Source organism: Salmo salar, chromosome 23 (assembly GCF_965601325.2).
Source record: "Salmo salar chromosome 23, fSalSal1, whole genome shotgun sequence".
Taxonomy (NCBI): Eukaryota; Metazoa; Chordata; class Actinopteri; order Salmoniformes; family Salmonidae; genus Salmo; species Salmo salar.
Window position 1 is genome coordinate 30,764,267 of NC_138313.1, and position 20,734 is coordinate 30,785,000.

Genomic DNA, 20,734 nt, shown 5'->3' on the forward strand with positions numbered 1-20,734 from the left:
AGGAGAGGCAAATCAACTGAGAAGGCGAATGAAAGGCGTGTTTGATTTGAGAGCTTTGTCTAGACTCACGTTTGATTGCACCTCAGAAAAGAGGGACATTTCCCTTTCCGGACAGTTTAGTGATGATGGGCAACTGAGCAAATTTCAGGTCTGCTGAATGCAAACTTGAGATGTGAAAATTCTGTGCAACTTCTGGCACACGTTTACAGTGAACACTGAGGCTGTACCGACTAAGTTAAAATTAACAGTGGCAAAGTAGGCTACCGTGGCTATTTGATCATAATGTAGGCATTTGAAAAGATGCAGGGCTTGACATGAACCTGTTTAGCCACTCAAATAAGATGGTGACAGACAATGATTTGTGTTGGATGGAAGAAACTACTTTACAAAATAAAAAGCATTATTACCGAGATGCAGACAAAAATGTGTGCTACCCCCTGCAATTGGCAGCTTAGCTTATTCAAGCCTTTCCCAAAATAAAACACTGCCCCATTTTAAGACATAAAAGCTCTTCACCCGACTCACTTTTCAAAGAAGGCTAGAAAATGTACACGTTTTGTGAGCACTCGCAGCTGAGAGAGAACATTGGTGATGGGCATAAATTCCCAGTCTGCACACGCAGGCAAATCACTCTGTCAAACGGCTCCCAAACCCTATGAGGAAGTCCAACCAATCACTTTGAATGGCGTGCCTGCTGCTTACACAGACAATCACAGAAATGAGCTTTAGGGACATGAGGCTGCTCTGACTTCTGGTCTTAAATCCCAGTAGCCGTTTGTCCTCGTGTTCCCTCCACTGTTGGTGTTGCTGCAGTGTTGGTGGAGAGCCAGAGGCAGTGGGTTGTGCTGACCCTGGCCTGGCCCCCAGTCTCTGCCAGTAAACACACACACACCAGGCCCAGTATGAGACGCCAATCTGCCCAACACCAGACAAAATAAGGGGGGGCCAGACAGGGGATCCCAAAAGCCGCATTGGCAGCCCATACAGAGTCCAGGCACACAGGCCGCACAAGGAGAGCTCCCACTAGTAGGAGCTAACAATACAGCAGGAACTAATAGGGCAGGAGACTGAACTGTGAACCTCTCAGAGCTAGTTAGACGGTCCTGTTCAATAATTAATTCTGTAACACAATATTATAGCCGGTTATTTTTTTTAAAATTGGGGGCCCATTAGCCAGAAACTAGCCTCTGCAGAGTCCTCAACGGATATTCCGGGGAAATGGACTCGTCACGCGACTTCCCCTTTCGGATGTTAACAAGATGACACGCCATCTCAAATCCTCCACATTTACTGGATTGGTTGAACATTGCAGAAGAGAACATTCCGACAGTTCTTTTCTTGTAGGGGGATCTACACTTAACAAAAGTATGAACAAAACATGTAAAGTGTTGGGCCAATGTTTCATGAGCTGAAATAAATCCCAGAAATGTTCCATACTCACAAGCTTATTTCTCAAATTTTGTGAACAAATTTCTTTACATCCCTGTTAGTGATCACTTCTCCTTTGGCAAGATAATCCATCCACATGACGGGTGTGGCATCTCAAGAAGCTTAAAACAGCATGATCCTTACACATGTGCACCTTGTGCTGGGGACAATAAAAGGCCACTAAAATAAGCAGTTTTGCCACAACAGCACAGACGTCTGGAGGGAGCGTGCAATTGGCATGCTGACTGCAGGAATGTCCATAAGAGCTGTTGCCAAAGAACTGAATCTTAATTTCTCTACTATAAGCGATCTCCAAAGTGGTTTTAGAGAATTTGGCAGCACATCCAACTGGTCTCACAACCGCAGACCACGTGTATGGTGTCATGTGGGCGTGAGGTTTCCTGACGTCTTTCGTTGTGAAGTGCCAAATGGTGGAGGTGGGATTATGATATGGGCAGGCATAAGCTACGGACAACTTAAATGCATTTTATTGATGGCATTTTGAGTGCACAGATACGATGAGATCCTGAGGCCCATTGTTGTGCCATTCACCCGCCGCCATCATCTCATTTGTTCAGCATGATAATGCATGGCCCCATGTCGTAAGGACCTGTACACATCCATGTTGTAAGGACCTGTACACGATTCCTGGAATGCCATGCATACTCAGACATGTCACTCATTGTGCCGGTTTGGGATGCTCTGGATCGACGTGTACACTACCGTTCAAAAGTTTGGGGTCACCTAGGAATGTCCTTGTTTTAGAAAAGCACATTGTGTCTATGAAAAGAACATCAAATTGATCAAAAATACAGTGTAGACATTGTTAATGTTGTAAATGACTATTGTAGTTGGAAATGGCTGCTTTTTAATGGAATATCTACATAGGCGTACAGAGGCTCATTATCAGCAACAATCACCCCGTGATCCAATGGCACTGTGTTAGCTAATCCAAGTTTATCATTTTAAAAGGCTAATTGATCATTAGAAAACCCTTTTGCAATTACGTTAGCACAGCTGAAAACTGTTTTTCTGATTAAAGAAGCACTAAAAATGTCTTTTAGACTAGTTCAGTATCTGGAGCATCAAATTTTATTAGTCACATGCGCCGAACACAACAGGTGTAGGCCTTACAGTGAAATGCTTACATACGAGCCCCTAAAACGACAGTGCAGTTTAAAAAAAAAAATGGGATTAGAATAAGAGATTAAAGTAACAAGTAATTAAAAGAGGAGCATTTGTGGGTTCGATTACAGGCTGATGGCCAGAAACAAATAACCTTCTGAAACTCGTCAGTCTATAATTGTTCTGAGAAATGAAGGCTATTCCATGTGAGAAATTGACAAGAAACTGAAGATCTTGTACAACGCTGTGTACTACTCCCATCACAGAACAGCGCAAACTGAATCTAACCAGAATAGAAAGAGTGGGAGGCCCCGGTGCACAACTGAGCAAGAGGACAAGTACATTAGTGTCTCTCGTTTGAGAAACAGACGCCTCACAAGTCCTCAAATGGCAGCTTCATTAAATAGTACACGCAAAACACCAGTCTCAACATCAACAGTGAAGAGGCGACTCCTAGGCAGAGTTGCAAAGAAAAAGCCATCTCTCAGACTTGCCAACAAAAATACAAGATTGAGATGGGCAAAAGAACACAGACACTGGACAGAGGAAGATTGGAAAAATGTGTTATGGACAGACAAATCTAAGATTGAGGTGTTCAGATCACAAAGAAGAACATTTGTGAGACGGATAAAAAAAAATGAAGATGCCCGCGCCATCCGTTAAGCATGGTGGAGGCAATGTGATGGTCTGGGGGTGCTTTGGTGGTGGTAAAGTGGGAGATTTGTACAGAGTGAAAGGGATCTTGAAGAGGGAAGGCTATCACTCCATTTTGCGTCGCCATGCCATACCCTGTGGATGGTGCTTAACTTGTAGCCAATTTCCTCCTACAACAGGACAATGACCCAAAGCACAGCTCCAAACTATGCAAGAACTATTTAGGGAAGAAGCAGCCAGCTGGTATTCGGTCTATAATGGAGTGGCCAGCACAGTCACCGGATCTCAACCCTATTGAGCTGTTGTGGGAGCAGCTTGACCGTATGATACGTAAGAAGTGCCCATCAAGCCAATCCAACTTGTGGGAGGTGCTTCAGGAAGCATGGGTTGAAATCTCTTCAGATTACCTCAACAAATTGACAACTAGAATGCCAAAGGTCTGCAAGGCTGTAATTGCTGCAAATGGAGGATTCTTTGACGAAAGCAAAGTTTGACAATTATTTCAATTAAAAATCATTGTTTATAACCTTGTCAATGTCTTGACTATATTTCCTATTCATTCCTATTCAACTCATTTCAAGTGACCCCACACTTTTGAATGGTAGTGTATGACATCGTGTTCTAGTTCCCGCCAACATCCAGAAACTTTGCACAGCCATTTAATTAGAGTGGGACAACACTCCACAGCCTGAGCAACTCTAAGCGAAGGAGATGTATCACGCTGCATGATGCAAATGGTGGTCACACCAGATACTAACTGGTTCTGATCCACACCCCTACATTTATTTTTTAACAGTAGCTGTGACCAACACATGCGTATCCGTATTCCCAGTCATGTGAAATCCATTGATTAGGGCCTAATTCATTTATTTCAATTGACTGATTTCCTTAAATTAACTCTAAAATCTTTAAAATTGTAGCATTTATATTTTTGGTTCAGTATACATTACATGGCCAAAACACATCTTATTCCAAAATCATTGGACATTAATATGGCGTTGGTCCCCCATTTGCTGCTATGGCCTCCACTCTTCTGGGAAGGCTTTCCACTAGATGTTGGAACATTGCGGCAGGCATTTGCTTCCATTCATGAGGTTGGGCACTGATGTTGGGTGATTAGGCCTTGAATGCAGTCGGCGGTCCAATTCATCCCAAAGGTGTTCAATGTGGTTTTAAGGTCAGGGCTCTATGCAGGCCATTCAAGTCCTTCCACTCCGATCTTGACAAATCATTTCTGTATGGACCCCACTTTGTCATGCTGAAACAGGAAAAGGCCTTCCCCAAACTGTTGCCAAGAAGTTGGAAGCACAGAATTGTCTAGAATATCATTGTATGCTGTAGCGTTAAAATTTCCCCTTCACTAGAAATAAGGGCCCTAGCCCAAACCATGAAAAACATCCCCAAACCATTATTCCTCCTCCACCAAACTTTACAGTTGGCAGTATGTATTCGTGCAGGTAATGTTCTCCTGGCATCCGCCAAACCCAGATTCGTCTGTTGGACTGCCAGATGGTGAAGCGTGATTAATCACTCCAGAGAATGCGTTTCCACTGCTCCAGAGTCCAATAGCAGCGAACTTTACACCACTCCAGCCGACACTTGGCATTGCGCATGGTGATCTTAGGCTTGTGTGCGGCTGCTCGGCCATGGAGACCCATTTCATGAAGCTCTTGACGAAGAGTCATTGTGCTGACGTTACTTCCAGAGGCAGTTTGGAAATCAGTAGTGAGTGTTACAACAGAGGACAGATTATTTTTATGCTCAACGCGCTTCAGCACTTGGCAAGGTGGCATCCTATGACTGTGCCACGTTGAAAGTATTTGCTCTTCAGTAGGGGCCATTCTACTGCCAATGTTTGTCTATGGCGATTGCATGGCTGTGTGCTCGATTTTACACACCTGTCAGCAACGGGTGTGGCTGAAATAGCTGAAACCACTAATTTGAAGGGGTTTCCACAAACGCCTGCTACGCTAGGTTAGCCAGAGACAAACAGAATCTATAACTCACCTAGTACTATTAGCGTTTTGGTCTTAATAAAAACAATCGAAAGGTCACCATGACAAGACTGGAACTATAGATATTCCCTGCCAATATTTTGAAGCCTTTCAAAGAAGTATAAAACTGAAATAGCAACAGAAGCGTAGGATCATGTGGCCTGGTGTTAGGCTTACCAGAGCGCTGTGTTGTCTACGGTCAACAGCACAGCGCTGTCAGTGGAACCTTCTGGGAGTTCAGTGGGGACTGTTTATGACCAAATACTTCTTTAGTCAATAGCCACGCATGGCCATGGTACCAGCCTCAGCCAGATCCTCATGGTACTGCTGTACTGCACTTCAGGTGGATGGAAGAGAAAGCCCCACTGATTTAAGAGCAACAGAGTGTTTACTGACCAACTGACAAATCAACACTTTGAAATGTGAATTTATTTATTAATTTGAAGTTTGTGAAAACCCCATCCTGAATGTATTCTAAATGCCAGAGTATACCTAATAAATATAGTTTTCATACTTAGGGCATTAGGAATGTTGATGACTGAATGTTCTTGGTCAGAGACAGGAAAGGGAAGTCTGGGACCTCACTTCCCTTTGGCCCATTTCCTCAAAATTCAAAAAGAGGACAATTCATTTGGTCAACCTCAAAATCAATGAACTGGTATACCTTCTGTACCCAAGTGCCAACCTCAAGAGTGTGTGTGAACCAGTTTGTGTACGCGCTAACAGTTGTAAGCCAGTTTCCTACATTTATTTGTGTCCTTTCTAAAATGTTCTCCTTGTGGCGTTTGCCATGTAAATGTGTGTAATATATATATATATATATATATATGCGCTCACCAGTCTCTGTGTGTGTGGGCTGTTCAGTAAGGATGTCTGCGAGGTTGTTGGTGAGCTCAGTGTTCGCCCCAATCTCCTCTTCCCGCTCACCGGCTGACTCCTCTGATGACTCACTGAGGGGAAAGACGTTATAAACAAATGTTAAGTGGATTCCCAGTCCTGTCCTACTGTATTCCACTGTCATGTCTAAAGATGGAGGAAGCTTTTCAGTGTCAGAAAATAAAGAATCTAGCTGTGCTCGAATACCCACACTAACATACTGTATACTACATACTATTAGTTCATTTTAGTATACTGGAAACGAACGGTATCCTTTCAGTTGAGCGTACTAGAGCTTCGCCTGTCTACCGGAAGTTGATGCTGTTGCTATGCAACCTCTTGCTAGTTTGTTAGTTTAACAAATCACTAGCTCAACATTTTACAATTTCAGGTGTGTTTGTAAATTCAGAGCGTGACAAATGAGAACACCTCACTGACCATTTTACGTGCCATAGCAGAGCTGGTTAGGCTGTTTTCATGTTATCCAGAGGTTGGTGACTAACTGTGCTGCAGGTAACAATTTAAATGACTAATGTTTTTGCAGAGATGTTTACTGACACGGCCATATTCAACGGGTGTTGAGCGTTCATAAATTCATCAGTTATTCTGCGCGAGGGTGCTCTGAAATCAGAGTAGATAAGTGGTATAGCCTTTGAATCGCACAACTAAGAATGATGTAAATAATCAAGTCAATCAACGTTGGGTAGTTCGTTAATATACTGCCTGGCAAGTTTGATGTATTAGTAGCCAACTAACGTTAGCATTACAGCAGTATGCACCTATGCGGTTGTCAGCCAACATAACACGTAACTTATTTGAAAATGTATTACATTTAAACATTTTCTTAACATTTGCCATAATTAGTTTTAAAGCAATGAATTTGTATCCGCTCTCGTCGGACTTTGGCTGCATATTTTCCGCCATTTTCTTCAAAGCTGAAAAGTTATGAAGCCACGCCCATTTTATGAAGAATTGCATTATGGGACATAAAAGCACAGAAATGGTGTCCACTGCATGTATACTTCGTATTTTGGCGAATTTAGTACGTCATCCGGGAACTTTTGGCATACTAACTATGACCAACAAGCATTCTTTATACTCAATTCACGACACAAATAGTCAGTGCAGTTAGTATGAGTATTCAAACACAGCATGGGTCTTGTTAACTGACAGCAAATAGTTTCGAAACCAGTTGACTGTTAAGACAGTGACTGGGTGCAGGTCATCGTTTCCTATCAGATCGCATCATTCCCATGTGACGAGAGCCTTTCGATCAAGTCCAAACAGGAGTCACGCAATCGGACCAGATAACGGTTTCAGTCTAGGTACGTACTTGGCTATGAAATCCACAGCGACGTCATCCAGTGAGGCGATGCTGTCCCCAGTGCCACAGGATGAATGCAGGTAGCCGACTTCCCTGGGGGGGTCCATAGCTGTGGACATGGCAGTAGGCTCACACACAGTCACTGCAAAGGGGGGGGGGGGGGGGGGGGGGGGGGGGGGAATGGGGACAGGGTAAGACACAGCATAAGACACAGCTTATGACTCATTCACACATGACCCACACACAAATCTCAGGGACCGAGTTTCCCCAGCTGTAAGTGTCTGAAGTTGTCAGGCACGAGAGTGACAAAATGAGCATTAGTCCTTCCTTAGAACAGGGGTTCCTAACTTTTTCACTCAGGCCCCCCAACCAGTATTGGGGAACATCCCACACCCAGTCTATTTCTATGGACACAAGCACCGTTCATGACAAAAACTTCACACCTCTAGTTGGTGGAGAGAAAAATGTAGCAGGTTTAAAGCTCATTTCCTGCAGTTCTACACATTGTCATTTGATGCAGCGAATTTTGCTGAAAGGCAAAGGCTTGCGGTCCTCTTTCATCCTGTGTTATGCTGTTGGCGGTAGGTGCACTTGATTCAGAAGCTCTGCGCGCCGGTAGGCAAAGTGTTCATTTTTAACCATTTTATTTGTCTGAAAAGACAATTCCGCCAACCCGGCGGACCAGAAGATCTCTGGCTAAAATCGAGTACGCCTGCGGCGCTGGCCAATCGTATAGCTCAAATCACCATGCCTACCTACAGCTTCCACGACCACAGCAAAGTTTGATACTAGCCTACGTGAGATTTCATAACTTTTAAAACCATGACCAGAGAGACTGTCAAAAAATTCAGCAAAGAGATGCTGTTTTTATGAGCGAGTACTTCTAAGTTTAATTCAGTATTGTCAACACTATTACAAAACACGGCTCTCTGTACTTCCAATCACGCTGCAGTTGCAATAAATGAGTAGCCAAGTGTATCGATAGCCCTGCATTTTTATTATTAGCAGCTCGTCATGTCTATTTCAATAGAGGAATATTTCACTTTCTCTGGTTATACAAACAACATTCATCTTTTTCCCCAGAGGCAGATGCGTGCGACTCGAGTTTCGCCATCCGGTCAAAGACTGTGTCCCCTCTCTGGTCAGCCTCACCAAAGGAAAGGAAGGAAAGAGCAGGGACCGTGAGAGGCGGACCATCTCTGCTGCACTCTCTCTCCCTCTGCTGAGACTAATGCAGTGTTCAAAACAACTGGAAACCCTGAAATGTCAGACTTCCGACTTCTGAACGGTCATCCAACTCGGAAACTTGGGCATCTTTCTAGAGCTCCGACCTGAAGTCCACAGACTTCATAATTTGACTTAGATTTTGTCAAGAGTTCAGTTATTTTGAAAGTACCATGACCATTTTAATTTATGCTCAGCTATGCCTCGCAAGTGCCACACCAACTTGTCTATTTTGTTATCAAAGCTTGAGTTTTGAAATAGAATATGGTCTGAGAAGAACAATATTGGCAGGCCAGGCATATAGCCAATATGCTGTGATAATGCATTAGGCCTACTGCACTTACCTCATTCCTACAGAACTGTTTTTAAAATCAGGTTAATGAAAAAAAAAAAAAAAAAAAAAAGTCAAAACATGACTTCAAATGTATGTGCAGTAGTTCTCTGCTTTTTGACTGCCAATGTGATCTTAGGTCAGAAAAGGTTGGCGATCACTGCTTTAACATATGCAATGACTGACATGACAAGAGGAAAACTGATGACACAATTTGAAATTGTAGCCTTGTGCAATTTTGCACGCGCCACAGTTTGGAAACCACTGCCTTAGAATAGAACCCACTGTAGCATGTGACTGCCAAACGGCTCCCACCACTGTGCTGCGCGTCACAGGGTCATGCTCTGGTCTCTGGATAAACATTACACACGGTCTCAGAGTCATTACACTGCTTGGAGATCACTCAGAAAAACTATTTCGTTTATCACCAAATGCTTTTATGGACATCTTTAACAATGGTATTTTACAACAGTAAGTGTGGACAAAATTCAAATGGGTACTGATCCAAGAGACAGACAACAGGTGCCACTACAAAAACAGCTACTGTAGACTGAACTGTGTTTTGGGTTTTTTTAAACAATGAGGCTTCCTTTTAAGTAATTACTTTCAGCCAAAAAAATTATACCCTGATGAAGGTAGCTTGTCTGTCGAAACATTGGTTATAAGGTTATGAAATTATTGCATTTGAGCTCCTTGAGTGTGCGGCTCTATTTTTCTTTTAAGTGTTCTACTCCACTAGTCAGCACCTCGCCTAAACAGGTGTGGGTTTTTCACCTCCAGATTAGCCAAAACAAATGAACCATGTTTATTCAATGTGGTCCTTTCCTAAAAATCAGCAGAAGCCTCAATTAACATTTAGGCCTAATCGTGTTATGAAACCCCTTTCAGAGATATAAAGCAATGTGAACACATGACGACAGCGGGACAGCAGAGGTTGCAGAAGATGGACTCATTTGGCTGGCTTGTTCATCCTCTGGTTATTGAAATTCAATGGCTCCATCTGTGTGAAAGAGACTCAAACAGAGCACAGTTTGGTCCCGTTTATGAGCCGTTTGTTCCATTGTGGGAAGTTACCCAAGAGGGGGGAGAGCTGAGAAGAGTGCACGTCCCATTTCTGTCACCAACACGGTACAGGAAACACGTCAGCGCTGTAGAACAATAACCACGTCACCCCGGCCCACTCTCCATTATCGACTCTGTCCTCTTGTTGGAGCCAACACCGGCTGAGGTCCTGTTTATCTAGGACTGGCTCTCTGTGCATTGAAAACACATACAAGCAGAGTACAATTAAGCAGGAGGAAAGAACCTCCATGGGGAGGTCACAAAGCAGAAACATTTCCCTGAGCCAGGGACAGGCGGCAGCAAACCCTTAAAGCCCAGCCAATTTCATAACTTGGGTGTTGAGTGGTTGGTTGTACATTTTTTGAGAAAGGTACAAATGTAACTAAAACCAATGTGATTCATGGTTTATGGGCTGTAGCTCAGCAGATCAATAGATTCTACCTCCCCGTTCCCTCTGACACTGCCGTTAACCTTGACAGACTTCAGAACATTACCCACTCCTGCAGAGCCTGGCTCAGCCAAGGAGGCAAATGCCATGGAGTGAGCTCACCGCTTGCACCCGACACAACCCCTACAATAGCTGCCATTGTACTCTTCTTCCTTCCACCAGTAACAGAGCAGCTGCAGATTCCCCATGGTCACACACTCAGACACAGCTGTGGCCAGGGTTTACGTTGCATGGCTGTAATGTATTATAGTGTGGGAGTTGTGTTGTGGTCCTTCGGGGGTCGACATGCCTGCATTGAGCCCTCTGTCTGGGATGAGCCCCTTTGGCTGGGTCTCCAGTCTCAATGTTATGGGCTTGTGTCTGCCACAACAGGGGTTGGTGCTAGGGCTGCACAATTATCCATATTGTATGGGGCTACAATATTTGAAACTCCACTGTCTTTTTTAACTTTGAATGTATTGCTCAAGTTCTCATTTGGCCACTTCTCAATCACACATCACTCAAGCAGGCAGTTCCTCATGCTCAAGATTTACTCTAAAATACATGCATTGACCAAACAAGAACAAAAAAGCTTTCCACTTTGCTTCCACGTTTTCTATATTATACTATTCATGTGTAACTTGCTCTCTGCAAAACACTAGTTAGTTGGTCTAAGCAAGTTGTAAATGTGCATAAAAAATTTTTATTAGCCCCTAATGCTAATCGCTAGCTAGCACCGAGATAGAAAACGTTTGCTAGCAAGGTTTGCCCTATAATACAGGCCGTTACCAGTGGTGGAGTATATCAGCATTGTTTGTGCAAATCAAATCAAATGTTATTTGTCACATACACATGGTTAGCAGATGTTAATGCAAATGTAGCGAAATGCTTGTGCTTCTAGTTCCAACCATGCTGTAATATCTAACAAGTAATCTAACAAAATAGCTCATTCTTGAGAGGAAAATGCAAAGAATATTCTAAAATCTGTCTGAATGTACCCATCTATTTAAACCCAAATCAGGGTCCCATGGGAAACACAGACCAACACTTTGGTTACTACTGTCACAACCAGCTCCCTTACTTTTCCATTCATCGTCATGCCAAACAAAACTGCATTCCAAGTGCCCACTGTATTCCAACCATAAAATTGTAATTATTCCCTTTCTATGATTACGACAGTTCACTCAAGCATTTTAACTATAATCGCAAGTAAAACCGTAATATTTGCTACAGAAATTGTGATTACATTTTTTTGCCCATGTTGTGCAGTCCTAGTGGGTGCTATAGCCTACAGATCAGAAAAAGATCACTCACACGCCCCAACTATTTAACAAGAGAAGAGGTAGATGGCATTCTTGATCATTCTGAATGCTGCCTTTGGGATAATCCTCAGGCTGGAATGATTGTTCCATTCCTCACCCACTCTTTTGATGAGGTCATGTCACGTGACTTGACAAGTCTCACGCAGCAGCCCTATAAGACCAATTTATGTTTGGATGTGACGGAGCTAGTGTCACGTGCAATGACAGTTTGATTCTCATCCCCACCAGCTGTCGACCAAGGCTGTATTATTTACCTTCACAATCTGAAGACCAATACAAGACCAGGGGAAAAATAAATTGAGGCACTTCCTCGTTGCATGATAGAAACCCATTTCCTTCTGTCCTGTTGATGTAGCCCTGACTAATGAAACTACAATGCTGTTAGATGAGGTTTGTGGTCCTCAATTTGAATGAGTGGGTCAGCACCCGACCCACCAGGCCCAAAAGGAGCAGTTCATTATAATGCCTGAATGATGTTGCACAACCCTGCTGATGACCTGCCAGGGAGATTCCCTCAATGCTCACTAGGTACGGCTCAGATGGATTTAGCATTGGGCTAGGGCTGTAGAATTCATCGGAATTACATCAGAATCGCAATATTAACGTGTGCAATATCCATATCGCAAAAGATCTATATTGAATGCAATATTTTGAAACGCAGAGTCCGTTTTTATAGTTTACTTTGTCCTCTCCTCTTGGGGCTGATTCCCTCCCCCCCTTGCTGTTAGATTCACTATACATTTACATGCTGTTCTGTTAAGTCAAATGCAGTCAGATTGTTGCAAACAATGCTGCTTTCCACTTTGCTTCTTAATATGAATTGTATTTATATGATTCCAACAGTTCACCCAACTGTTTTGACCTATATTGCATGTCAAATCGCAACATTTGGTAAAAAAAAGAAAAATCACAATTACATTTTTGCCCATATCGTGCAGACTTACATTGCACAGTTTCCTCACAAAAGCAAATGACTGCCTCATTGCAGTCAATTAGGAGAGGATTAGGTCCCAAACAGTATGTCCAGTACACAATTGCCACATGATGTCCATTCAAAAACTGATTGCAACCATAGACTGTTTGGCTAATTTGAGTAGAGGCCTTTCTTTAAAAAGCCACATCAAATATATTTTCAGAAACCAGCATTAACTACAACAAATCCTCCCCAAAACTGGGCGTCTCCAAAACCAAGCAGGGTTTCCCAACAAACAAGCCCTCTCCCCACCCACACAGCACTTAAATACCCAACATTTAGAGAATTTCAGATGCAAAGACAGCACTTGCTACATTATTCAAATCCCTCGCCTTTCCTTCTCTCGCTCTGCCTGCCTATCCCAGATGGCCAGCTCACCCTTCTGCCTGGACCTGTTTCCAAGGATGCTCAAACACTGGGGGTGAATCAAGTTTCCATCAATCCATCCACCCAACTGCTGTTTCTGGGTGCAGCAGCCTGGCGAGGAGTCCCAGTAATGCTGGGGATTGTTTTTCTGCCTCGCCCTACCCTGTCCTATTAGCTTTACATGGAGGGCTGAATGCTCCATCCCAGCCAGCAAGCAGGCACACATACCTGCTGACCACATGGGCTAGTGAGGTGGATGAACCAGTACCACATATCAGCCTTCATAGCTGTAGTACATGAGTTGTTTTGAACTCAATAACGTAATATTAATCTACGAACTAAACCATATGAAGGACAATTCAAAACGAACACAGAGGGACTCAAATGTAAATACTGATGGTACACAAATCATCAGTCACACCTTTAAAGAGCCCAATGACGCTAAAGAAATGCCTTCCCATAAGCCAAAACCAGAAGATTATTGATATAAAGATAACAAGCGTCAATTGACATAAGCGGTTGCCTGTCAGATTTAAGTGAAAGGGCTGAACATATCATTCTAAATCATGTAGAAGGACTTACAGTGCATCCTAGTAGGCAAACTTCTTGTTTCAGTTCTGGTTGCCGGTTCTCTGGACTGCGTAAGCGTGCTTTGTATTCTGTCAGCCGCTAGACACAAAATATGCTGGCCACTCGGTCTACTCTGTAACACATCATTCATTTTCAAACTCTGAGTTTGTCCCTCCTCCAAAACCCCACCCTCACAGCACTAGCTTCTTTCCTGCAGACATCCTTACACACTTCCCCCACTAGTATTCCAACACTACAGCCCATCTCATTGGCTGAAAGGGCTCACACCACAAGACTCGTCCCACATATAGGGTCACGTCAGCCAAATGAATGCAAGGGGGAGGAGAATGGGTCTGCAGTCGGTGAAATTCCCTTTCCTCTCGCTTCTCTTGGATGATGCTGTGAGCGCCGACCCCCCCCCCCCAACACACACACACTGCAGATATGCCGGCGGGGGTTACTACAGGACAAGGAAGGGGGATTAATCTGGTTATCAGGCCCGGTTGCTATAGCGATCCAGCAGCTGTGCTAGCTGAGCTTTGACTTTCCAGAGACTAAATGGATAATTTTGATTTATTTCATATTTATTTAACCAGGTAGGCAAGGTTTAGAACAAGTTCTCATTTACAACTGCGACCTGGCAAATATGAAGCAAAGCAGTACGACAAAAACAGAGTTACAATCTATGTAGTGTGTGCAAATATAGAAGAGTAGGGAGGTAAGGCAATAAATAGGCCATGGAGGCAAAATAATTACAATTTAGCATTAACACAACTTATAGATGTGCACGTGGAGATACGTGGGTGCAAAAGCACAAGAGGATAAATAATAATATGGGGATGAGGTAGTTGGGTGTGCCATTTACAGATTCACTGTACCTGTACACAGCCATCGGTAAGCTGCTCTAACAGCTGATGCTTAAAGTTAGAGAGGGAGATATAAGTCTACATCTTCAGTGATTTTTGCAATTCGTTCCAGTCATTGGCAGCAGAGAACTGGAAGGAAAGGCGGCCAAAGTAAGTGTTGGCTTTGGGGTTGACCAGTGAAATATACCTGCTGGAGCGCGTGCTACGGATTGGTGTTGCTATGGTGACCAGTGAGCTGAGATAAGGCAGGGCTTACCTAGCAAAAACGTATGACCTGGAGCCAGAGGGTTTGGCGACGAGTATGAAGCGAGGGCCAGCCAACGAGAGCATACAGGTCGCAGTGGTGGGTAGTATATGTGGCTTTGGTGACAAAACAGATGGCACGGTGACAGACTACATCCAGTTTGCTGAGTAGAGTGTTGGAGGCTGTTTTGTAGATGACATCGCTGAAGTGAAGGACTGGTAGGATAGTCAGTTTTACGAGGGTGTGTTTGGCAGCATAAGTGAAGGAGGCTTTGTTGCGAAATAGGAAGCTGATTCTAGATTTAATTTTGAATTGGAGATGCTTAATGTGAGTCGAAGGAGAGTTTGCAGTCTAACCAGACACCTAGGTATTTGTAATTGTCCCCATATTCTAAGTCAGAACCGTCCAGAGTAGTGATGCTAGTCGGGCAGGCAGCAATTGGTTGAAGAGCATGCATTTAGTTTTACTTGCATTTAAGAGCAGTTGGAGGCCACAGAAGGAGTGTTGTATGGCAATGAAGCTCATTTGGAGGTTTGTTAACAGTGTCCAAAGAAGGGCCAGATGTATACAGAATGGTGTCGTCTGCGTAGAGGTGGATCAGAGAATCTCCAGCAGCAAGATCGACATCATTGATATATACAGAGAAAAGAGTCGGCCTGAGAATTGAACCCCGTGGGACCCCCATAGAGACTACCAGAGGTCCCGACAACAGGCCCTCCAATTTAACACACTGAACTCTAAGTAGGTGGTGACCAAATAACATTGCCAGGAGGACATCCTTATCCTGCTGACCTAAACGTCCCTTTTTCAGGACCCTGTCTTTCAAAGATAATTCGTAAAAATCCAAATAACTTCACCGATCTTCATTGCAAAGGGTTTAAACACTGTTTCCCATGCTTGTTCAATGAAACAAACAATTAATATACATGAACTTGTGGAATGGTCATTAAGACACTAACAGCTTACAGACGGTAGGCAATTAAGGTCACTGTTATGAAAACTTAGGACACTAAAGATGCCGTTCTACTGACTCTGAAAAACACCAAAAGATGCCCAGGGTCCCTGCTCATCTGCGTGAACGTGCCTTAGGCATGCTGCAAGGAGGCATGAGGACTGCAGATGTGGCCAGGGAAATAAACTGCAATGTCCATACTGTGAGACGCCTAAGAAGCGCTACAGGGAGACAGGACGGACAGCTGATCGTCCTCGCAGTGGCAGACCACGTGTAACACCTGCACAGGATCGGTACATCTGCGGGACAGGTACGGGTTGGCAACAACAACTGTCCGAGTTACACCAGGAATGCACAATCCCTCCATCAGTGCTCAGACTGTCCGCAATAGGCTGAGAGAGGCTGGACTGAGGGCTTGTAGGCCTGTTGTAAGGCAGGTCCTCACCAGACATCACCGGCAACGTCGTCGCCTATGGGCACAAACCCACCGTCACTGGACCAGACAGGACTGGCAAAAAGTGCTCTTCACTGACGAGTTGCGGTTTTGTCTCACCAGGGGTGATGGTCGGATTCGTGTTTATCGTTGAAGGAATGAGCATTACACCGAGGCCTGTACTCTGGAGGGGGATCGATTTGGAGGTGGAGGGTCCGTCATGGTCTGGGCCGGTGTCACAGCATCATCGGACTGAGCTTGTTGTCATTGCAGGCAATCAACGCTGTCATTACAAGGAAGACATCCTCCTCCCTCATGTGGTACCCTTCCTGCAGGCTCATCCTGACATGACCCTCCAGCATGACAATGCCCCAAGCCATAATACTAGTTCTGTTTGTGATTTCCTAAAAGACAGGAATGTCAGTGTTCTGCCATGGCCAGCGAAGAGCCCGGATCTCAATCTCATTAAGCACGTCTGGGACCTGTTGGATAGGAGGGTGAGGGCTAGGGCCATTCCCCTCAGAAATGTCCGGGAACTTGCAGGTGCCTTGGAGGCAGACTGGGGATAACATCTCACAGCAAGAACTGGCAAATCTGGTGCAGTCCATGAGGAGGAGATGCACTGCAGTGCTTAATGCAGCTGGTGGCCACACCAGATACTGACTGTTACTTTTGACCCCCCCCTTTGTTCAGGGACACGTTATTCCATTTCTGTTAGTCACATGTCTGTGGAACTTGTTCAGTTTATGTCTCAGTTGTTGAATCTTGTTATGTTCATACAAATATTTACACGTTAAGTTTTCTGAAAATAAAAGCAGTTGACAGTGAGAGGGCGTTTCTTTTTTTGATGAGTTTAGTTACGTTAGCTTCATCAAATAATTAACCAGAACTACTGGCGCTTCTGGTCTTCCATCAGTTACATATACTTTTATATTACTTGTAGTTAAAAAGAATCCACCCACTAATAACTCATTCACCACACACACAAAAAAAAAATGTTTAAGGCCCAATACACTAGAATGAGTCTCAGGAGTGAATTCACTCAAATTTAACAGAATAGGTGCAAACAGAAAAATGATTACAGGAGAATTAGACAACTTTGTAATCACTGCTGCAGGCGAAGAGTTAGGTCAGACAGACGGTTGCAAACAGACAAAATTATGTCAAACCATTTTGTCCCCTCAAAGTTAATACAAACTATTGACAGTAAAAAGTCAGGAGAGTTTCATACATAAAACTAAGGACAAAACTATGGACAAAACATTGTCAACATATGAACTCCATTGAAAAAAACATTGGCCTATTTGTTTTTGAAGGATACAAAATCTGTCTGTCCGGCCCCTTACAAAACTTCTAGACGAGGGGTGTGCCGAGTTCTCGGACAAAACCAGCATTTACATCATAATGGATATGATTAAATACGATTATGACCAGTATTTTTTGTAATTATCCGTGATGGGAAAACAGTAATCCGCATCTTTCACTCAGTGTGAAAAGCTGTGCGCTAAGCAACTATTGGCTAGTTATTCTGTCTGTAAAGGAATGGGCGGGGTATTGTTTGAGCCTGCTACAACGATTGCATTAAAACAAGCCGCTCTTCTTTGCCCTCTTTTCCCCAGACGTGTCCGAGTGGCGCGTGTCTAAGTCTCCCCTTCTCCAAACATTGTGTAGGAATCCGAATCTGTAGCTAGTCATTGTTGTTCAATCTAGTTATTTCCTGTCGACTTTGCTGAAGCCATATTCTTGTATTTGTCTGTCTACTTCGCGTAGTTTAGTAGGCCTACTTTGTCGGTCCTTATTATTCCATTGCTAATGTCTGTCATTTTTTGTTAATTAGTAAATAGTAGCCTACAGCAAAATGTGTTTAAATCATTTCCAACTTGTTAACAATTTATGCTAGTTAGTTTTAGCTTGCTTGAGCCTGCTGACTGAGGAGTGTTAAATTCACCCGTTTCCATACATGTTTCATTTTAAATCATCAGCTCATGGTCCTCCTGGAATCAGAAGTTGTTTTTGACTCAATGGAGGAAAGTAGTCAGAGAAATGCTGATGAATGTCATGCTAGAGCTGTCTATGCAACTTGTTCACCTCTGATGCTCACAGGCAATGTGTATTGGAAGAGATTTCTGAAAGTTCTTCACCCAGCATACACCCCTCCAACCAGACATGCTTTATCTACTCATTTGCTGGATGCAGAGTTCAAGTAAAGGTCAAGCAAATCATAGAGAAAGCAGACTACTGCAATCATCTCTGATGGGTGTCAAATGTTTGTGGGCAAGGAATAATTAACTACATCATCTCCACCCCTCAACAAGTATTCTACAAGAGAACAGACACAGCGGTCTATACATTGCAGATGAGCTGAAGGCAGTCATCATTGACCTTGGACGACAGAAGGTATTTGCACTGGTGACAGAATGCTGCCTGGTCATGAAGGCTGCTTGGTCATGTCACACCCATTGGGCTGTGCTGCTCATACATTGAATCTGCTCCTCAAGGACATCATGGACCTGAAAACAATGGATACACTCTACAAGAGAGCCAAAGAAATGGTTAGGTATGTGAAGGGTCATCAAGTTATCAGAAATCTACCTCACCAAGCAAAGTGAGAAGAATAAGAGCACCACATTGAAGCTGCCCAGCAACACCCGTTGGGTGGTGTTGTCATGTTTGACAGTCTCCTGGAGGGGAAGGAGTCTCTCCAAGAAATGGCCATATCACAGTCTGCTGATATGAACAGCACCATCAAGAGGATCCTCCTGAATGATGTATTTTGGGAGAGGTAAGCAGCCTGAAACCTATAGCATTTACCATTGCACAGATTGACGGAGACAATGCCATCCTGTCTGATGTTCAGACTCTACTTGCAGATGTAAGACAAGAAATCCCTACTGCCCTGCCCACTTCACTGTTGCTCCAAGCAGAGGAAACTGCAGTTCTGAAATGCATCAAAAAACATGAAGACTTCTGCCTGAAGCCCATACACGCCCCAGCATACATGGAGATGCAGTATGGCAGTCGTACCAACATATCTCATCAGCCACCTGGTGGATCTGAGGCTCTTTCCCCTGTTGCCTCCATGATCCTCCAAATCCCACCAACATCAGCCGCCTCAGAGTGCAACTGGTCCTTGTTTGGGAACACACACCAAAGCACGCAACAGGCTGATCAATACAAGGGTTGAAAAATTGGCGGCCTTCCGGGCAAATTTGAGGCTGACAGCGAGCTATCCTCAACAAGGTTGGAAAGTGACAGTAAAGATGAGGCCTCAGAGTCTGATGGTCAAGAGGTGGACATTGAGGAGATCCAGGGAGAAGACATGGAAGCCTAAGAGGAAGACAACCAAAGCTTTAGTTTCTAGACTATCATTTTACTGATGTATGTTGAAAAACATTTTTGGGAGATGCGATGGATCATTGTGGATCATTCAATATTCCCTTTTTGTTGTTCAGTGAAATCATCCCATGTGAAGAGTCAACTCAATTAAAAGTTCAATTCATAACTACATTTTTTTTATTCTATTGGAAGGATTTAATCATTTGCAATGTCTACTTATTATAAGGTAAAATATTTTTTTCGGTCTCCATATGATATGGTAAATATATCCAATGCAAAAAAACTACATTTAAATGGTATTAATATGAATTTGCATATATTCCCATACATTTCCATTAATTTCCACAGTTTCCACCTCTGAATATGCCCCAAAATATTTAAAGCCTACAAGCAGGCCACAAAAAGTACTCAATCCAGAGTTAGTTTGACACATGGATGCTAAAATTATGGGTAATGACTAAGGACAATCAATTCTGCTTGGCAGCTCATTCCTGTATTTCTAGTTTGCAGGCCTGATAGTACTGAAAATCAAAAAGAGAATGTTTTCCTCCAGAGGATGTCAGTCTATGGTGGAAGAGAAAGTAGTGCAGAAATGTTTTAGTAGACATTCACAATTCTCCTCTGCAGTAAATAGCCTGAATTTGCACCAAAGTGGAAGGTCTAGCCAGTTCCGTGGCTTGAGTAGGTTAGAGACCCACTTTGCTTTGAAACTACCATCCCTCAGTCACATAACTCAGTCAAAGTAACCTACTCTAAAGAAAAATGACAAGCAGTGATGTTTGTAAGTCAATTTGTAAGTTATATCCCATGGCAACAAGATGAAGTACAAAACATCAATGTAGTTCACCCATTCGGTTCCAGACAGTGCTGCCTTTGAGCTGAAACACTGACTCTGGATTGTGGATTGTACTATTAATTTCAGATAAACAAATTTCCTCAACCTAAAATGAAGTCTTAGCGGGAATCCCCCTCCTAGGGAAGTTCACAATACAAAAAGGAAACAGGGAAGTACCCCACTTTCCTTTCAAACTGAATGACCAAGGAAAGTAAAACCCAATTGTTTTGGAACTATTGAACTCAGACTTAAAGCACAGAGGATATGGTTCATGTGGTAGTTGACTGTTTGAATAAATTAATTTTGCATAGAGGGTTAGTGCTAGTGTTTTTTCAATAACATAATTGACTTCAATACCACTGCAAAAAAGGCATTATAAAACCAAAGTCACA

General features: G+C 43.4%; 1 protein-coding gene across 2 annotated transcripts in view; it reads right to left on the reverse strand.

Moving 5' to 3' along the window:
* LOC106584374 (long-chain-fatty-acid--CoA ligase ACSBG2) overlaps positions 1-20,734 on the reverse strand; it is a 41,829-nt gene that overhangs the window by 14,822 nt on the left and 6,273 nt on the right. The window contains exons 1-3 of one of the 2 annotated variants that reach the window (XM_014169606.3): positions 13,689-13,906; positions 7,411-7,543; positions 6,039-6,151 (exon numbers count right to left, since the gene is read on the reverse strand). In XM_014169606.3, coding sequence (XP_014025081.3) covers positions 6,039-6,151; positions 7,411-7,543; positions 13,689-13,827 — 385 coding nt within the window. In that variant the 5' untranslated portion in view covers positions 13,828-13,906. Of the gene's footprint in view, positions 1-6,038; positions 6,152-7,410; positions 7,544-13,688; positions 13,907-20,734 lie in introns of those variants that run through there. The other variant, XM_014169608.3, reaches the window with a different exon arrangement.